Below are 20,530 nucleotides of genomic sequence, written 5' to 3'. Positions count from 1 at the left end.
ATGAAAAAGCTTTATACGGCTCTACCTCTGACCCCAGTATATCTGAGGCATTACAGCAGAGGAGTTTTCCAAGAAGGAAAGTCTTCTGTCTCATCTGTGTGCAGAGGCAGCGTGGAATAGTAGGAAACTCTGACATGGAGGTGGACTTCCCAAGTGGCGCAGGGGTAAAGAATCTGCCTACCAATGCAGGAGACACCGGAGACTCAAGTTCAAGCCCTGGGTCAGCAAGATCCCTTGGAGGAGGAAATGGCAACCCACTCCAGTCTTTTTGCCTAGAAAGTTCCATGGACAGAGGAGAGTGGAGGGATACAGTGCACGGGGCTGCAAAGAGTCCGACACGACTGAGTGAGCACAAACACACACACACACACTGGCACACACACACAATGACACACACGGACACACAAACACACAGACACACACACGGACACACACAGACACGGACACACACACACACGGACACACACACAGACACACACACGGACACACACACACGGACACACACACAGAGAGACACACGGACACACACACACACAGACACACACGGGGACACACACACAGACACACGGACACACACACGGACACACACACATACACGGACACACATACCCATGGACACACATGGACACACACACAGACACACACACACACGGACACACACACAGACACACACACGGACACACACACACGGACACACACACGGACACACACACATACACGGACACACACGGGGACACACACACACGGACACACACACATACACGGACACACACACATGGACACACACACATACACGGACACACACACACATGGACACACACACACGGACACACACACATACACGGACACACATACCCATGGACACACATGGACACACACACAGACACACACACAGAGACACACACGGACACACACACATACATGGACACACACACATGGACACACACACATACACGGACACACACACACATGGACACACATACACGGACACACACACATACACGGACACACATACCCATGGACACACATGGACACACACACAGACACACACACAGAGACACACACGGACACACACACATACGCGGACACACACACATGGACACACACACATACACGGACACACACACACATGGACACACACACACGGACACACACACACACGGACACACGGACATGAGAACTCAGGGGTTTGGATTCCAGTCCCCATTCATCTCCACTAAGCACTGTGAGGGAATCCCTGACTCTTAAGCCTTGCCACCTTAGTTCCTTCCACCAGGCTCCTTTGCCCAGATATAAATAAGACTTCAGCCAACATTTGAAGCTGCATGCCACCTTGGATAACAAAATAGATGAGGAGATGACTTGATGTGGAAGTGAAGGCTTAAACTCAGGGCCAAAGAGATGGGATAAATTCCCCACCAAGAATGAGGATGAGTCACACTCCGGAACCAGCTAGACTACCGATAACAAAGAAATTTCAGTAGCTAGGATGAGATCAGATTCCAAGAAGAGAAATCACCACATCTGTGAGTTAAAAGACGGGGCAGGCAGAGGATGCCATCTGCCAACAGAAAGCCTGCAGTTGGCAGCAGCACAGGCAGGATCAGATCTGGTTTTTCTCTCTTGCGTCTAGCTAGCAAGTATATGGATTTGTTCCCAACCAGAGGGGAAAATGATATTAAAGGGTAGCATTGCAGTGATAAATGCCAGTTGGGAGACTACAGTCCTCCACGTGTGGGCAGCCTGCCAGGAGAGGTGGCAGAGAGAGAGCTGGGGCAACGGTGACCTTCCTTCCTTGGTGCCCTGTTCCCTCATCTATACAAAAGCGGGGTAGCAATATTTTGCTTTCACACCACCTTTAAGAAATTAAGTAATTTGACCACTCCAAACACGTCTAGTTTGAGTTTCCTCTTTCCTTCAATTTCATCAACAGGATGATGACAAAGGCCAACTGTCTCAGGGCCACCTTCATACACTGATAAAAAAAATTTTTTTTATGAGAGCCCCAATACCTCTGTTATATGTTAGTCCTGGTCGCAATCCAACTAGAAAATATTAATTCATACTTAAAAAAAAAAAAGTAGAAGACCAGCATTCTGCACTTCCCAATTGCAGTTTTCTCAAATCTTGAAATACCATGACTCCATAAACAAGTGAAAGTTGTGACCAGAAGCAGCAGATGTAAATTGGGCCATGTCACCCTGCGCATCTGTGTTTGGGGCTCTGAGTCTAAAACTGAACACAATATTCCCTGACAAGGCAGTGGCTGGCCTACAGAACAGAACATACAGATTTCTAAATACCTAGTTCGACCAAACAAGGGAGACCTCACTCTTCACTCTAGATGAACCGAGGCCTCCGAGGTGGAGTTACTGCTATTCAGAGGGCAACAAATGCATGGTCCAAAGGCCCAGAGATATTAGTAATGAAAGCTATTTCCGCAGACCTTTAAACCACCCAACCACGCTAGCCATTTCCATAGCAATCCTTCTTGTCTTTCTTAGCTGTCACTCAACAGTCCCCTAAAAGTTGCCTCCTAGAACCTCGTGGGATTTCAGGGACAAAGGAGCCCAGATCCACTAGCTGGAAACAGCTCCCTGGGCAGGTCAGGGAGGCCTGAGGACAGCCTGGAATTCCACGGAGCAGAAGCTCTGGGCTCCAGCCTCCACTGGGCCCCCATCACCTGTCTGCCTTCCTGTCTCCACAGACATCGTTCCTTCAGTCCCCTCATCCCACCCCCAGAATCGTGCACCCAGAAGCTACCTTGCAACACTCACCTGCCCCCGCCACCCCCACCCATCCACACATGGGGCCAGCAAACACAGGGGTCCCGGCAGGAATCCTATTTACCCGGACGATGTCATCTGACCCAGCCCTGATCTGGCCACTGATACTGCGCGTCTGGTTACTGATACTGTGCATCGGCTCTCAGGGTTCAAGCTGCACACAGCTGCCGCTCTGACTTCTGGAGCCAGGAGCCCGCCTCCCACGGCACAGTGGCAGGGGGGACACACAGGGCACCTGAGGGTGGCACCCAGGTCCCCTGCTGGGCTGCAGGGGCAGCAACGCCCACTTGCCCAGCACTGAGCTGAGTTCTCTGTACTATATAGCAGGGTCCCAAGAGCTGTCTGTTTTACACATGAGAGTGTAGATGTCAATCCCAATCTCCCAGTTCACCTCTCATTCCCTCCCCCAACCATGTCCACACGTCCATTCTCTTGAGGCATGGTATTGATTCCGGGGAACACAAAGTGAAACAAAAGACGTGGTTGTTACCCCCATGGGCCTTACAGCCTAGTGGCAAAGACAGACATTGACTAAACAGTCACAAAATAGGTATGCAATTGCAAATTAATTTTAAATTGTGGCAAATTCTAATAGAAAAATGCAAAAGCAACGAGGAAACATTTATATAGGAGGACTTGAATTCAATTCAGAGACTGCTTCTATGGGAAAAAAACATTTAAGCTAAGAACAAGTAAGAAGAACCAGAGGAAAGGAATTCATTAATTAGTTTGAAAAAGAAATACAGTTCAGCTTTGCCACCAACTGCCCTCGGAGTCCACATGGAGGTCCTCTGACTCTGAACCCTCAATAATAAATAACATTCAATGAGCAATACTGAAGAGGAGTCTTTTGAAGGAAGCAGACGTTTCTGAGTTTTAAAAAGACTTCAGGGACTTCTGAAGTGGTCCAGTGGTTGATTCCTTTCTCCCAATGCATGGGGCATGGGTTTGATCCTTGGTCAGGGAACTAAGATCCCACATGCCACCTGGCACAGTCAAAAAAAAAAAAAAAACAAAGAAGTTGTCTTAAAAAGACTTCACATATGGAAAACAGTGTGGAGATTTCTTAAAAAATTGGAAATAGAACTGCCATATGACCCAGCAATACCACTTCTGGGCATACACACTGAGGAAACCAGATCTGAAAGAGACACGTGCACCCCAATGTTCATCGCAGCACTGTTTATAATAGCCAGGACATGGAAGCAGCCTAAGATGTCCATCAGCAAATGAATGGATAAGGAAGCTGTGGTACATATACACCATGGAATATTACTCAGCCGTTAAAAAGAATGCATTTGAATCAGTTCTAATGAGATGGATGAAACTGGAGCCCATTATACAGAGTGAAGTAAGCCAGAAAGATAAAGAACATTACAGCATACTAACACATATATATGGAATTTAGAAAGATGGTAATGATAACCCTATATGCAAAACAGAAAAAGAGACACAGAAGTACAGAACAGACTTTTGAACTCTGTGGGAGAAGGTGAGGGTGGGATGTTTCAAAAGAACAGCATGTATATTATCTATGGTGAAACAGATCACTAGCCCAGGTGAGATGCATGAGACGAGTGCTCGGGCCTGGTGCACTGGGAGGACCCAGAGGAGTCGGGTGGAGAGGGAGGTGGGAGGGGGGATCGGGATGGGGAATAAGTGTAACTCTATGGCTGATTCGTGTCAATGTATGACAAAACCCACTGAAATGTTGTGAAGTAATTGGCCTCCAACTAATAAAATTAAATTTAAAAAAAAAAAAAAGACTTCACAGTCAATGTGAAAAAAGCAAAGCAAAATAAAATACCTCCTTGTAAAAGGGACAGAGGCCCTGAAGCCAGGGGCCAAGAGAACGGTTAACACTGATCAAGGTAATTATGTTAACACAGTGTATTCAACTAGTTGTCATCCCAGTAATCCTGATTAAGCATCTCACAGATGCCAGGCGCTGGAGAACTACAGCAAACAGCATTTGCCCTCATCCAGCTACTGTCTTGTAAAAAAGAGCCACAATGCTGTGTCATTCAAAAAAGTGAACATGCGACTTCCCTCGGTCCAGAGGTTAAGACTGGGCTTCCAATACAGGGGCCGTGGGTTTGATCCATGGTAGGGAAAGTTCCGCAGGCCACACAGAGTCACCAAAACCAAACCAAACCAGAGTGGATATGCTAAGTGCTCTGATGGCCCACAGCAGAGGAACTTCAACAAGCCAGGAGGGATCAGAAAGGTTTTCTGCTAGAAATAAAGAGAGATTAGGAGATACCCAGGTGTCCACAGGATCTAGATACTAACTATAGGCCTGGGATACTGTGGATAATCTATGTGTATTGTGTACATGTTCAGTCACTTAATTGTATCCAACTCTTTGTGACCCTATGGACTGTAGCCTGTCAGGCTCCACTGTCTGTGAGATTTTCCAGGCAAGAATACTGAAGTGGGTTGCCATTTCCTCCTCCAGGGGAATGTTCCCAACACAGGGATCAAACCCACGTCTCCTGCATTGGCAGGAGGAATCTTTACCACTGAGCCACCGGGAAAGCCCTCAGTGTGTGTCAAGTGAATAAATATGAGGTACCAATATACACAGCATAGTAATATACAGAAAAATTCATCAAAACTTCCCTTATTTCCTTCCTGTTACCGTACCATCCCCTTTGTTAAAGCAGCAGCAAAAGTGTTCACTACAACAGCACAAAGGTTTTTACAAGCAGAAATGCCCAAAGAAGTTAAAAATTCATTTCTCAGCTTCTGAATTTCAAAATAGAAATTTGAAACTTACAAGAGAGGAAACAGTTGAGAGAAAAGGGTTTTGAGTGTGACAAAAATGACCTTGAGTATTTACAATCAGAGACGTGTAAGATTAGAGGCATTAAGTGTACTGACTGTGTGGACATGTTAAAGGGATGTACATGGATTTAGGAGCCAGTTTTCCAAGCACACAGTGAGTCAAGGGCCTGTAGCTCTTAACAAGGGAGAACTTCAGAGGAGCTAGTAACTGACCTTGAGAAGCTGTCCTGAAAACATACTACTGAACTAAGCACAAGGAGGAACAATAGACTCTCAATATATTTGCAAGAGCAGAAAGCTCGTGCCTCACTTTCTAGGGTGCCAGCCAAGCTCCCAAAATCCACCCAGTGGGTTGCCATGGAAAAATGGGGAAGTAGCTCGAATTTCTAATGAGCCCAAAGAGCCCTTAACAGTTGAAACAGATAGGATGCAAAGTGACCTATGACAATGGATGCCTGAGGCCAGAAGGAGCCAGGGTCAATAAATTGACAACAACCAAACCAAGAGCCCCACCCACCGGTCCCACAGAGTTACAGAGACCTCTCTGGAATTTACATAGAGTCTAGGAAGAGGGGGAAAACCTGACTCAATTGAATTTATCCTGATCCTATAATGTTGTTTGCTTTACAAGGTCAAATGCAGGCATAAAAATAAGATTGTGCTGCGTCCTATGAATACAAAGAGGTGTTCTGTTTTGTTTCCTTAGTTTCTTTGTTTTTTGTTTTGTATTTTGCACACCTCCGCAATTTTGGTAATCTGTGAAATTTCACCCTGCTATAAACGTCTAGCAAAACCATTTTTTTAATTAATCAGAAAGAAACTATAATGTGGAGAAAGGTTTATAGCTAGAATATCCATATTTAAGCTGATGAGATCAGACTGGCAAAATGTAGGCCTAGATAATTACCCACCCAGAAATAATTAGAGGACATCAAAAATGAATGATTTTGATTCCATAATCCAGTGAAGTGGCCTTTAAGTAATAAGCTTTTAGACCAAGCCATTCTGGAGATCAGAAAGCGCCAAGTGAACAAGCAAACTCCTGATCCCAAGAGGTAGTTGAATGAGGACAAGTTTTCTAAAATAATGAAAAGGTCCAGTGAAGGTTTTTCTACTTATTTTTACTCGGTACCAAAAAAAAAAGGATAAAAATTAAATAGTATTTTAAAACAGCTTAAATTTAGTAGAGAAGATGCCACAGTAGAAAGGTGTGTTTATTTTTCAATATGGGTTGAATTGTGACAAATTTTTTGCACAAATGAGAATAATTAGAGATATATTTTTAGATTATATTGATACAGGTTTTATATATACAAATGAACTATAGATGTAATACATAATATTACATGTGTTAAGTGTCACTCTTTGCAACCCCAGGGACTGTAGCCTGCCAAGCTCCTCTGACCATGGAATTCTCTAGGAAAGAATGCTGGAGGAGTGGGTTGCCATCCCCTTCTCCAGGGATCTTCTCGATCCAGGGATTAAGCCCAGGTCTCCCACGTTGCAGGCAGATTCTTTACCGTCTGAGCCACCACAGAAGCCCCATATATAATATAGTGTCATTTAGAATACATGTTAGAAACTACATGTAAAATAAAATCAACCCAATCAAAAAGTGGGAAAAAGATCTAAACAGACATTTCTCCAAAGAAGACATACAGATGGCTAACAAACACATGAAAAGATGCTCAACATTGCTCATTATTAGAGAAATACAAATCAAAACTACAATGAGATATCACCACACAACAGTCAGAATGGCCATCATCAAAAAGTCTACAAACAATAAATGCTGGAGAGGGTGTGGAGAAAAGGGAATGCTCTTGCACTGTTGGTGGCAACGAAAATTTATATAGCCCCTATGGAAGACGGTATGGAGATTCCTTTAAAAACTAGGAATAAAACCACCATATGACCCAGCAATCCCACTCCTAGGCATAAACCCTGAGGAAACCAAAATTGAAAAAGACACATGCATCCCAATGTGCACTACAGTACTATTTACAATAGCTAGAACATGCAAGCAACCTAGATGTCCATCAACAGATGAATGGATAAAGAAGTTGTGGTATATATACACAATGGAATATTACTCAGCCATAAAAAAGAACACATTTGAGTCAGTTCTGATGAGGTGAATGAACCCAGAACCTATTATACAGAGTGAAGTGAGTCAGAAAGAGAAAGATAAACATCATATTCTAATGCATATATCTAGAAGAATGGTACTGAAGAGCTTATTTACAGGGTAGCAGTGGAGAAACAGACATAGAGAATAGACTTATGGACATGGGGAGAGGGGAGGAGGGGGTGAGATGTATGGAAAGAATAACAGGGAAACTGACATCACCATATGTAAAATAGATAGCCAATGGGAATTTGCTGTATGGCTCAGGAAACTCAAACAGGGGCTCTGTATCAGAGGAGGGGGAATGGGGAGGGAGATGGGAGGGAGGTTCAAAAGGGAGGGGGTTTATGTATATCTATGGTTGATTCATGTTGAGATTCGACAGAAAACAAAATTCTGTAAGGCAATTATCCTTCAATAAAAAAAGAGAAAAGAAACAGAAAAAAACAGCTTGATGGTACAACATGGCATTTATATTTAGATTACTGAAAAATATTTTTTCAATATAAAGGTGAGATGTGGTGAAAGTGTACAAACCACTGCATTAGGCTTTACTTGAATTCCCAAAGGTTAGAAAAGAAAAGAGGAGTTACAATTTCTTTGGCCTTCCCTGGTAGCTCAATGTATCTGCCAATGCAGGAAATGCAGGAGACTAGAATTCAGTTCCTGGATTGGGAAGATCCCCTGGAGAAGGACATGGCAACCCACTCCAGTATTCTTGCCTACAAAATCCCATGGACAGGGGAACCTGGCAGGTTACAGTCCATGAGATCACAAAAGAGTCGGACACAACTCAGCAACGCCGCCAACCAACCAATGGTTTCTTTACCATCATCTACGCACTAGATGACAAGATAATATGCTTATTTCACTGAATTCCCACCACAACCCAGAGAGACAGACGTTACCATTCCTGGTACACGAGATTCCAAGTATCTACCTCTGGGTCACAAGCCTTGCAAAAAATCCAAACCCTTGTCTGTTTTCAAATTGCCTGCTCTTTTACAGAGCACCACAATGTCTGATGGCCCAGACAGTAAAGAATCTGCCTGCAATGCAGGAGACCTGGGTTAGATCCCTGGTTGGGAAAGATCTTCTGGAGAAGGGAATGGTTACCCATTCTTGCCTGAGAAATTCCATGGACAGAAGAGCCTGGTGGGCTACATCCATGGGGTTGCAAAAAGTTGGACACGACTAAGCAACTAACACTAATATTTGCAGGACCGCTGACTCAGCCTAGCATTTGTCAAGGGACTCAATGTTGCAGAAACTCCTCTTGTGTGAAGAACCCATAGGAAGGCAGACGCAGCAAGCTGTTACCGTATAAAAAAGGGATGTCCATAGTCACACCCATCAGAGTCCACGTGTGCGTGCATGCTCAGCCACTTCAGTCGTGTCTGACTCTTTGTGACCCCATGGACTGTAGCCTGCCAGGCTCCTCTGTCCATGGGATTCTCCAGGCAAGAGAACTGGAGTGGGTTGCCATGTCCTCCTCCAAAGTCCATACAAAACATTAAATACTGTGAGGCATTTTAAGAGTCATAAAAGTTATTATTCTTATTGGTGAAATAATGTTTAAAAATCAATAATATCCTATTCAATAGAGGAAATAAGCCCCCAGTGAAGTGAAGTTGCTCAGTCGTGTTCGACTCTTTGCGACCCCATGAACTGTAGCCTACCAGGCTCCTCAGTCCATGAAATTTTTCAGGCAAGAGTACTGGAGTGGGTTGCCATTTCCTTCTCCAGGGGATCTTCCTGACCCAGGGATTGAACCCGGGTCTCCCACATTGCAGGCAGACGCTTTACCATCTGAGCCACAAGGGAAGCCCCCAGTAGATCCATTGTATAAATATGGTAGATATTAAAAGTGTGTGTGTGTCTGTAAATGAGACTGAGATAGAGATAGAAGGGATACTACAAAGGTTTAAATAAATAAAAACCAAGTTCAGAAGGACATAAACAGAGGGCATTTGAAGTTCTCCCAGTCTTCAGCATTCCCCAGCTTTTTTACACTGTGAAGTTTTAATTGATTACAGAACATGCCTATAAATTATGATTGCAGTTACCTTGGTCAATTTCACTTCTAGCACATGGCTGCTATGGATCCGACTGTCAAAATGAGCTACTTCTTTGGACGAGGACTTAACCTTGGCAATGATCTTCACGTAGGAGAACACGATCACAGCCGTTGGGAGCAAGAGGCAGAAGAAGAGGATGTTCAGGATGAAAATCTGGCCCCCTACTGAGGCCTGGGCCAGCCACCAGTCCAGGGTGCAGGAGGTTCCGAAGGGCTCAGGCGCGTAGTCCCCCAGACCTACCAAGGGCATGGTGGTCCAGAAGGCAGCATAGGCCCAGATGCCTGCCAGGCAGATGTAGGCGTGCTTTCTTTTCAGCCAAACCCCTGGAGGTGGAAGAAGAGCATTATCAGGATGTAATCTGCCCTCCACCCAGACACCTCCCCTCGACAGGTCAAATTCCACATCCAAAGAGTTGATCCATTGGATTCTGGGAGACGTGGTCAGTAACCAAAGCCGGAGGGAGAGTTGGGTGGAGGGAAGGAGAGTTTCAGAGCTTGGGCTCTTTTTCCAAGAGAATAACACCGGAAGTGATTTCACAGGGAAGGTTTTCTCTAGGCGTCTGGGAGCCTTGGGAGGGGGAATGTGACAAAAGCTGGGGAGAGGTGGCGGTAAAAAGATGAGAGGATGCTGAAGACGGTGGAAGATATCCAGAATGACCTTGGAGATCCTATCTAGGATAAGAGGCTACGGGTAGAATATACAAAAGGAGCCCCAAAAAAGCATGTGTTAAGGGTTCATCAGACGTAGAGTCCTTTGGGGGAGAAATGAGAAGACACTGCTTGTGTCTTTAAATTATCCTTCTTCCAAAAAGCTTGTGTGCCTCTCACCTAAGAACTTGAGGAGTGGGGGTGGATGCCAGGGTCATGACTGCGTGAGGTGATGTGGTAAGGGTCGGGTGAGAGCAGGTTTTGACTCTTCCAATGTTATTAACACAACAGTCACACTCACATCCAAAGGTGGAGAAGTGGGGAACCTAGGTAGAACATACCATGCTCTGCAAAAGTAATTCTGTGAAAATATTTTCAGAAAAACAAGGAGAAAAAAAAAAAAAACTCCATGCTTCAGCACTGGTTTCCATTAGCCAAAAGAGAATTCCAAGAGGCAGAAACAGTGCAGTCAGTTAAGGAAAGCTGTAAAACACTAGTGATCATTTTACAAAGTTCAATACCACCACCAAAGACAGGTCAGCCTGCTCTAGGGCTTCAGCCTCTACAGGACGTTACCTCCACCCCATTTATTGCCTGGAACCCAAAGAGCCAGAGAGGTGACTCCTACCTGCCTCGGGTTTTGATAGCAGAGAAGAAATATCGAATCATATTTAATAAAAGCCAAATGATTTCTTCAGTACAAACTCTGCTTAGCGTCACGTGAGGTCTGGGAAAATCAGAAGGGCCTAATCCTTCTCATTTCTAGTATTTGACCCGCTTCACGTAACCTTTCCAGACGTCAGTGTTGTTAGCAGTAAAATGGAGGAAATAAAAATCTACTGCTTACAGATTTCGAGAAGGGTGAAATGAACCATGCCAGGTCTCCTTTGCAAGCTATGAAGGACTACATTGACATGAATATTCACTCCTGTGTTTGTTTCATTTGGCACTAACAAGAAACGTAACAGATGGTTTCCTTGGTCTCTTTTTTTTTTTTTTTCCAAATAGACATCATCATAAAATGCAAATCTCATGGACCCACCAGAGAGGACTAAGAATCAGGTAGCCACGATATCTGTCAGCGCTTGGTTATCCATTATAACGCAGAAAACATTGGCACGGATAATTATATAAATTTACAGGAACGTGCATAAGCATATGTAGAAGCATTTACGGTGAGGGTTGCTTGGTGAGGTGTTTTATACTTACATTCGGTTATGGTGAAAGGCTGTCAATACAGGAGGGAGTAGATTAGTAGATTGGTTCTGTGATGCTCCAGCAGTCAGAACTAGGACCAATGGGTGGAGGTTACTGGGAAGCAGTTTTGTCTCAATATAAGGAATAACATTGTAACAACCAGAGCAGACCAATCAGAGAATGGGCTGCCTTGTGCAGTAGTAAGCTCCCCGTCACTGGTCACTGGAATTACTCGAGAAGAGGCCAGGTGGCTGCCTGTCAGGGATGCCTTAAAACACTTTATCCCATTGCATGGGGTGCATGGCCCCAAGCGACCTTCTAATTCCAACATTCCATGGTACCGTGTGGAGGGTTTAATTGTGCAACAAATCAAATCATGAAACCAGACTAGCGAGAATCAGTCTTAGAAGAACCTGGAAAGCATATACAGTTCCCATGGGAGTTGTGCTCTGCAGTGATTCTGGGGGGTGGTGAGCAACATTATCTCTATATTGGACCTGAAGCCTAAAGTCAAGAAAATATCTAAAAAGCAGAGACATTGAGGTTTAGTATTCCTCAAATATCTTCAGGAAATTGAACTTTTTGCCTCTTCATCTGTAAAATCTATAGGTACATTTAAAGTTTACTTGATACGATCAAAAATAAGTTTATAGAAAAAAACTGACTCTGATATCATCCAGAATAGGTATAATTGTATTTTTTTTGTACTTTATTGGCATTTTTGATTCCAGTTATTTCTATTGCAGATTCTAAACTGTTAGAAAAAGTGATGCAAAATTTTTCTTAAAGATGAGTGCTGGATGGTGCACACGTTGGACCATGACCCTATCCCCCACCCCCACCTCCTGTATATTTTGTTTTTAATTTAGGACTGTAAACTTTTAAAATATAAAGAAAAATTCTACCCTGTTGAGAGTGTCACATCAACTTGATCTTTCCCATTTTGGGCCCCAGGCCATGATCTGTCTCCATGGTCACATCACCAAGCTGATTGAGACTGATGAACAAGGCAGTGTAGTGTAAACCAGTATCAATTTCTGGTTGCACCTAGTTCTCAATATTAAATTTAAAGGGCCAAATGCATCTCTTATGGGTTCAATAATTCTTTCAGAAGCCCAAGAAGCCAAAGTATGAAAAATTTATCTTTCCCATGTAGTATGGTCTTATCATTAAAATCGGATCACTAGCCTCTGAAAGTGTGTTTATGGCTGGCTCACCCCTGACCAATATTCTTACCCACTGGTCTTTCTACATACCAAGACCACAAAAAGAATGTTGGCTGGTATTTCGTATGTGTGTCCTTTCCTGCAGGCGTGGCTCTCTAACCTGGAGGAGAATTCCTCATCTCTGCAGCCACAGGGAGCCTGAGTGCTAAAGGAGAATCAGAAAAATCTTTCCATATAATTATACTTACTACTTGGGGAAACAGCTAAAACATCTTGGACCCAATATCCTTTCAATGTATTTTATTTCTTTTGCTTACATGACATAGCACAGTAAAAGCTTACACACTTTATACAAAGAAATGATACTTTCATAAAAGCATCGTAGAGAAACACCAGACATTCCTACAAAAAATAGTATTGAAAGAAACCTACATGGACACAGGTTCAAGTCTTTAAGTGTAAGTTAGAACAAGATAGGCTATGAGTAGAAATAATCCTGGTCTCTGAGTGTATTCATAATCTTTGTTTATTATCTCTGGGTAAAACATGGACCGCTCTGACAATCCACCTAGATTCGACTCTCAGGGAATAGAAACCTTCCTACTTACCATATGATAAATAGCAGATTTTCAGGTATCGGTCCAGGCTGACAGCAGTCATAGTGATAAGACTTCCACAGCCAAAGAAAAATCCAGCCCATCCATACCAGCGGCAGCCAATCCAGCCGAACACCCAGCGATGACAGAAGCAAGAGATGATGGTGAACGGTTTGCCTACAACTAGAGCGCCAAGCGACTTGTCAAGGGACGTTCCCTCCGGTTCAACTCTACCCCGCCCACCCAGCTCACGGTCGAGTCTTGTCCTAGGCAGACAAGAGGGAAAACTATATTGGGAAACGTTAGGTCCGATTTGTTTACAACCAGACCCAGATCTCTAGTACTTAAACTATTTATCCCTTCAGCCTTCATCAGCTTGTTTTGTTTGTTACTTTCTAGAAAGTAGTCTTCTATTTTAATTCACACCCTGCACCCTCCTTATCCAGCTATGTATTCCATCTCCCCACCCCACCCTCACCCCAAAGAGAACAGCTGAGGAAGTTTTCCAATGCCTGTATCTGATCCATCTATCAAAAGAGGGTTCCCCACCTCTTACACTGTTGGTGGGAATGCAAACTAGTACAGCCGCTATGGAGAACAGTGTGGAGATTCCTTAAAAAATTGGAAATAGAACTGCCATATGACCCAGCAATCCCACTGCTGGGCATACACACCAAGGAAACCAGATCTGAAAGAGACACGTGCACCCCAATGTTCATCGCAGCACTGTTTATAATAGCCAGGACATGGAAGCAACCTAGATGCCCATCAGCAGATGAATGGATAAGGAAGCTGTGGTACATATACACAATGGAATATTACTCAGCCATTAAAAAGAATTCATTTGAATCAGTTCTAATGAGATGGATGAAACTGGAGCCCATTATACAAAGTGAAGTAAGCCAGAAAGATAAAGACCAATACAGTATACTAACGCATATATAAAGAATTTTAAAAGATGGTAACAATAACCCTATGTGCAAAACAGAAAAAGAGACACAGATGTACAGAACAGGCTTTGGGACTCTGTGGGAGAAGGAGACGGTGGGATGCTCTGAGAGAATAGCATTGAAACAAGTATACTAACATGTGTGAAACAGACCACCAGCCCAGGTTGGATGCATGAGACAAGTACTCAGGGCTGGTGCACTGGGAGGACCCAGAGGGATGGGATGGAGAGGAAGGCGGGAGGGGGGATCAGGATGGGGAACACATGTAAATCCATGGCTGATTCATGTCAATGTATGGCAAAAACCACTACAATATTGTAAAGTAATTAGCTGCCAACTAATAAAGATAAATGAAAAAAATATAAAGAGGGTTCTCCAACTTTCATGCATTAGAAAACCCAAGTAACTGACACTCACAGCCTGCAAACGCTGGCCCCTTCCACCCTTCCAAGGTGTACCCTCCCATGGTACACTGTTAGTTCAATCAAATAACTTCTCTTTATTGAGTGCTTTTATAAGCTAGACACACATCACCTCTAGCTGTCAACAAGCCGGTGCCATACTCCAACTAACTAGACTGAGCACCTTCATCTCAGAGCTTTCTAATCCTGTTGGGTCTACACTCCATTTTCAGTAGGGAAACCCAATGTAAAAGAGGTATTGTTTTGTTCAACAAATAATTATTTAATGCTCACTAGGTAAACAGTGCTAGAGGACAATGTGCAGATCAAGATTAACAGATTCATTTTTAACAGAGGAGACCAAACAATAACTTGTAAGATATGATATGATGGAATGATGGCTCATGATGAGTGGCGGGAAGAAAAATGAAACAGAGGAAGGAGAGAGACAGAATCTGCTGCTTTCAATCAGATCGGGGAAGACCTCTCTGTGAATGTGAGGTGTAGGTGGATGCTAAATCAGTGACCCAGAACTCGAGCAAACATTTAGAGGGAAAACATTCTAGGCAGGGAAGACAACAGACTCAGAGCTTGAGCTAAGGGTCTGCTGGGTGGTGTTAAGGCAGCCAGAAAAGGCAATTGACAGTGACCTGATGGAGTATAGTTGTGTCTGTTTTGCCCGGGATCCATCAGCAAAAAAGATATGTTAGGCCTCTATCTAGAGTAGAGCCTTTAACAAACCTCTGGGATGTCATCTAGAACCTTTGGGATGTCAAAGCATTTTTTAAATTTTTATTTATTTGTTTGCTTATTTTTGGCTGCACTGGGTCTTTGCTGCTGTGTGCGGGCTTTTTCTAGTTACAGGGAGTGAGGGCTACTCTAATTGTGGTGCTCAGGCTTCTCATTGCCATGGCAGGCTCTAGAGCTCACGGGGCTCAGTAGTTGTAGCACTTGGGCTTAGTTGCCCCAAGGCAGGTAGAATCTTCCCAGACCAGGGAGTGAACACATGCCTTCTGTGTAAGCAGAGGACCATTCAACCATTGGATCACCAGGGAAGTCCATGCCAAAGGGGTTTGATGAATGTTTTGAAAGTTTCTCTCCCTAAACCCAACTGCACATCAAAATCACTGGAAGATTTTTTTGTTTCATTTTGTTTTGCTTTGCTTAATTTTAAATATCAATGTCCAGAGTTCCAACCCCCAAATAATCTGATTTAATTTATCTCAAGAAAGCTAGGCCATCACAGTATGTTTTTATCTCCCCAGGTGATGGTGATACATATTCATGATTGAGAGCCATTGATATTTAAACAACAAATATTAGTTGTGTAGATGAAACACATCTAATGTGTTTTTCAAGGTGCTTATAATGAATATATTAAAGCAAGGGAAAAAATTTAAAAGACATAAACTTTTTTTAAAAAATAAACATTCTTAAGATTTATTGAAAGGAAAAAATGTATTTGAGAGATATCCAGGGCTTCCCTGGTGGGTCAGTGGTAAAGAATCTGCCTGCCGATGCAGGAGACACAGGTTCAAACCCTGATCCGGGAAGATCCCAGATGCCTCAGAGCAGCCACTGTGTTGTACCTACTGAGCCTCTGCTCTTGAGGCCGTGCTCTGCAACAAGAAAAACCACTGCAACGAGAAGCCTGTGCACCCCAACTAGAGAGCAGCTCCTGCTCACTGCAACTAGAGAAAGCTCACAGAGCAAGGAAGACCCAGCACAGCCAAAAATAAATTAATTAAAAGAGAGAGAGAGATACAGAGGTTGGAAAGAATGGTCTGAGTTGATCAGAGAACCCAGGGAAGAAAAGACTTCCTGGTGAACTACTCTAAGATATATGCAGAGCAGGTGGCTTATACAATCCTAGAGCAGAACCTGCTTGGTTGAAAGCATTTTCAATGGACCCGGCCAATTATGCGCGCTGTGTGCACCCAGTCGCTTCAGTCATGACTAACTCTTTGGGACCCTGTGGACTGTTGCCAGCCAGCTTCATGGGATTCTCCAGGCAAAAGTGCTGGCATGGGTTGCCATGCCCTTCTCCAGGGGATCTTCCCTACTCAGGGATTGAACCTGCGTCTCTCCTGCACTTCAGGCAGATTCTTTACCCACTGAACCACCTGGGAAGCCCCAGACTAAGTCTAATTCAACTGTAAGCTTCCCTCCGCTACACGTGAAGGATGTGGCTGAACTGGCAGGTTTCAGTCAAGCATTTTATGTTCAGTACCAGAGAGAACCTCTAGGGGGCAGCATGGTGAGCCGAGCGGTCGCGCCATTATTCATGTTGCGACACCGCCATCGTGTGTCCAAATGGAAAACGGCACACATTTTGCAGCGTCGCAAATCACCCCCAGGCGCATCTCAACTGATTTTCACAGATGGGGGCCGGGTCTGTCATGCTCCGCTTAGTATGCATGTGTATTTCCCAAAGAGCTGACGATATTTCAGCCTGTCCATGCTGAGAAAAGTCTTCCCAAATAACCAAGATCATCCAAACTCAGTAAGAAGGCAGCACATCCACTGCTGTGTGATAAATTGTAACTCAATGGATCAACACTTTTCACTGAGCCGTGTTTTTAGAGATTGGCAGTAGCAGAAAAATCTACTTATGAAGAGAGAAACAAATACCAGGAAATATTGTTTTAAAGGATGCTTAGATGGAAAACTGCTAAAATATTTCTGGTGGAAAGACGAGTTGATGTGTGCTATTCAAACTCAGTTTCCCCAATTCTAGTAACTTAGGACCACATGCTACATAGCAGAGAATAGGTATCCAAAGACATATTTGTGTGTATCTAGCCAACACTGGGATTGTATAGATGAACCCAAAAGGAGGTGATTTACCCCCAAACCATTCATATTTGTAAAAATGAATTACAGTTAAAGACAAACTGTATTCCAGTTCCTCCTTGCTGGGTAATCAGAGAGGCCAAAAATGAAGAAATAAACCAGGGGTTCAAAATTTTGGCTGCACAACAAATTTACCTGGAAGCTTTAATTTTCTAATCCTAAATAACCTGATCTCCGAGTAACATTCTCAACCAATTAAATCAAAATTTCTGGGTATGAAACTCAGCCATAAGTTGTTGTTCTTGTTGTAAGTTCCCCAGGTGATATTTTTGTGCAGCCAAATTCAAGTGCTGTTGAACTAAAAGTTTCCTATACTTGAGATCAGTCCCTAAGCCACACTTAAGCATGTCATTACAAGGGCAGCCCTCCCTCCTTCCTAGACCTAGACTCACCTCTCAGATTCATCTTTTAGCCTAAGACCTTACTCCCTTGATGCTTCACAGACTTCCATAAGCATGGGAAGGATGTGACAGAGCTCAAAACAGTGATCTACAGCCTGTCTGTGAGTTTTTGGAATCATTTAGCCCCATACATGATGAGGTATCTGAAGCATCATGTATCATTTCAAACTGTATCCTCAGCATCTAACACACCTGGCACATCGAAAGGACTCAATACACACTAAATGGACAATCTCTATAGCCAGAAAAGACTCTGCTAACTTACCACAAATTCTGCAAAGATGATTTGTGGAAAAAAAAAAAGCAAAAGAAGCTCAAGGTAGGGTGATCTGTGAGCCAGTGAGGACTTTATAATTTGGCACTGAAACCCTCAAAGAAGAAACGGCATGGCAGTGTTACCTGAAATCCCCAGATCACAGATTGCTAAATTGACAGTCATTATTTCCGCAGGTCTCAGCTTCTTTTTTCGTCTAGAAGACATATAAAGGACATACCCATTTCCAAACGTGGACAGAATCCCTACAAGGAAAAATAGAAATTTCCATCGTTAAGACTCGGATTTAGAGCTCCCTCGGATATGAAACACTTCTCAATTTCAAAAACGGACACCATTGATTTAAGAGGGTAGTGAGAGGACTCTAAATAAAAATCTAAGTTAAGAAGATGAAATAAAAAGCATGAGGTGTGAGTGACAGGCGAGGGATGGGTTGCCTCCAAAAAGGATAGGAGTCAGGGGTTATTAAACTGCACTTACCCAGAAAAAGGAACCACTGATTTCCCAGTGAAGCTCAGGAGGGTGAGGGAATCCCCATGGTCAGTACTTGTACCAGCCCCCAGGATGGAGCATCTCCTTAGCCATCTTTAGAGTACTGGCTTTATAGAAAAAAAAACTCCTTCCCTCTGATGAGAAGGGTGAACCCCTTGGCTATCAGTAAATTCTGAAGACGAAGTGACCCAAACAAACTGAGGTGCTTTCAGTCTCCTTGTGGACTCCTGAGGGGGAACTGGCATTCAGGAGTGGCAGAGGCCAGATTAGGTTGGCATGGCCCCCTGCAAGGAGAAGCTCATCTCCTGGAGACACATCCAGGGCTTTCTGCATCCTGTGGACAAGGACGTTGGGTGTCTGCCGCTGCTACTGGACTCGGCATGGAGGGGAAGTGGGTGACAGCTGGTAACGCGGGCTCTCCCCCTCCCACCAAAGGGAGAGAAGGTGGCCGTCAACCCACCAACCTACCAACAATGGTATCAACGTGTTCCCACTTTGTAATATCCTTTTATTAACGACTGATCAGCTTTGGCATTACAGTGATAACTGTTCAAAAGCTCTTGCAAACCCAGTTTAAATCCAAAAAGACCCAATCCCTGCTGACTTTAGTGAAGAAAAGAATACACCTACTTCCATAGCTTAACATGTAGAGTAGATTTCTTCAGGAATTCTTGCTTCATAGCTGTGTATAAATGAGAATCTGGTACAGCTGCCTTTAGTAGTAAGGAATAAGGAGAGTATTAACAGGAGAAACCCAGATTTTTCTATCTTAACTTCTACTTCTCCACCACAATTCATTCGAGGGGCAGCCGTGCATTTCACAGCTGGGTGTTTCAGCTGATGGTGTAAAACCAGCAGGCGCTAACTGCATTGTGCTCTTAGGAAATTGTGAATTCCAGGAGTCAGAGCGGCCTTGTGGTCCATTAAAACCTCTTTAGCTTTCTTAAGACAGAAGAGGCAAAAAATAGAAGAGATTGTGGAGATTCTAGAGCAAACCAACTGAAATGAAACCCAGGTCTCATTAAAGGGAACCACCAAGAAGGCACACTGGGAAATTAAAAAGTGAAAACATGGCTGGAAAAATTATAAACACGTGGCTTCTACTTCGTATCCAAAAAGATTAAAAGCAGTAACTATGCATGCGCATTTGATATACAAAGATCATTTAAACACCCTATGTCTTTTTCTTCTCTTTGAGAATACTGAATTTCTTACTTTTCTTTTCTTAAATTATTTTCACTACTGATTCATAAGGCTTCACCCAGTGCCCAAAGCTTATCAAAAAATAGTCAACTCTATGAGCTACATATAGATTATTCTCACAGGCAATCTCCCAAAGGGGAGTATTAACAGAACACAAGCTTATTTTTAATGAGAGTTAAAGGAGAAGAAGATGAAGAAGGTAAAAGCTAAAGCAAGGGGGGACTTTTTTGATGATGACAATCCTGATTCTTCCTATGAATACAAAAATGTTAGATCTTGTACATAGACCCTTGATGAACTAAGTGTTTCCAGTAAAAGAGCAGAGGATGGAATGGGTCTCTTGTTTATTTCTCCTCTATTCCAAACACACTATTTTTTTCATCTTCCAGTTTTCCTTAAGATTTCTAGTATTTCACAAGAATGTCACTCCATTGGTTCCTTAAAAGTATCAGGGCACATCCTTACACCTGTGCTAGAAGTGGGGGAATCAGACACAGAACCAAGTCCAAAGCCGGGTCAAGGATGAGTCCAGCCTCCCCTCCCCTCCAGCTCAATCTGGCCGCACCCTGAA

At 43.5% G+C, this 20,530-nt stretch overlaps 1 protein-coding gene across 1 annotated transcript in view; it reads right to left on the bottom strand.

Annotated features, from left to right (window-relative positions):
- Positions 1 to 20,530, bottom strand: part of OPN5 (opsin 5) — a 34,194-nt gene that overhangs the window by 11,542 nt on the left and 2,122 nt on the right. Inside the window, exons 2-4 of the mRNA XM_065913416.1 lie at positions 18,390 to 18,509; positions 13,398 to 13,568; positions 9,768 to 10,102 (exon numbers count right to left, since the gene is read on the bottom strand). Coding sequence (XP_065769488.1) covers positions 9,768 to 10,102; positions 13,398 to 13,568; positions 18,390 to 18,509 — 626 coding nt within the window. The remainder of the gene's footprint in view (positions 1 to 9,767; positions 10,103 to 13,397; positions 13,569 to 18,389; positions 18,510 to 20,530) is intronic.

This window comes from Muntiacus reevesi, chromosome 20 (genome assembly GCF_963930625.1).
Source record: "Muntiacus reevesi chromosome 20, mMunRee1.1, whole genome shotgun sequence".
NCBI classification, from domain to species: Eukaryota; Metazoa; Chordata; class Mammalia; order Artiodactyla; family Cervidae; genus Muntiacus; species Muntiacus reevesi.
This window is presented reverse-complemented; position numbering and strand designations above follow the sequence as displayed.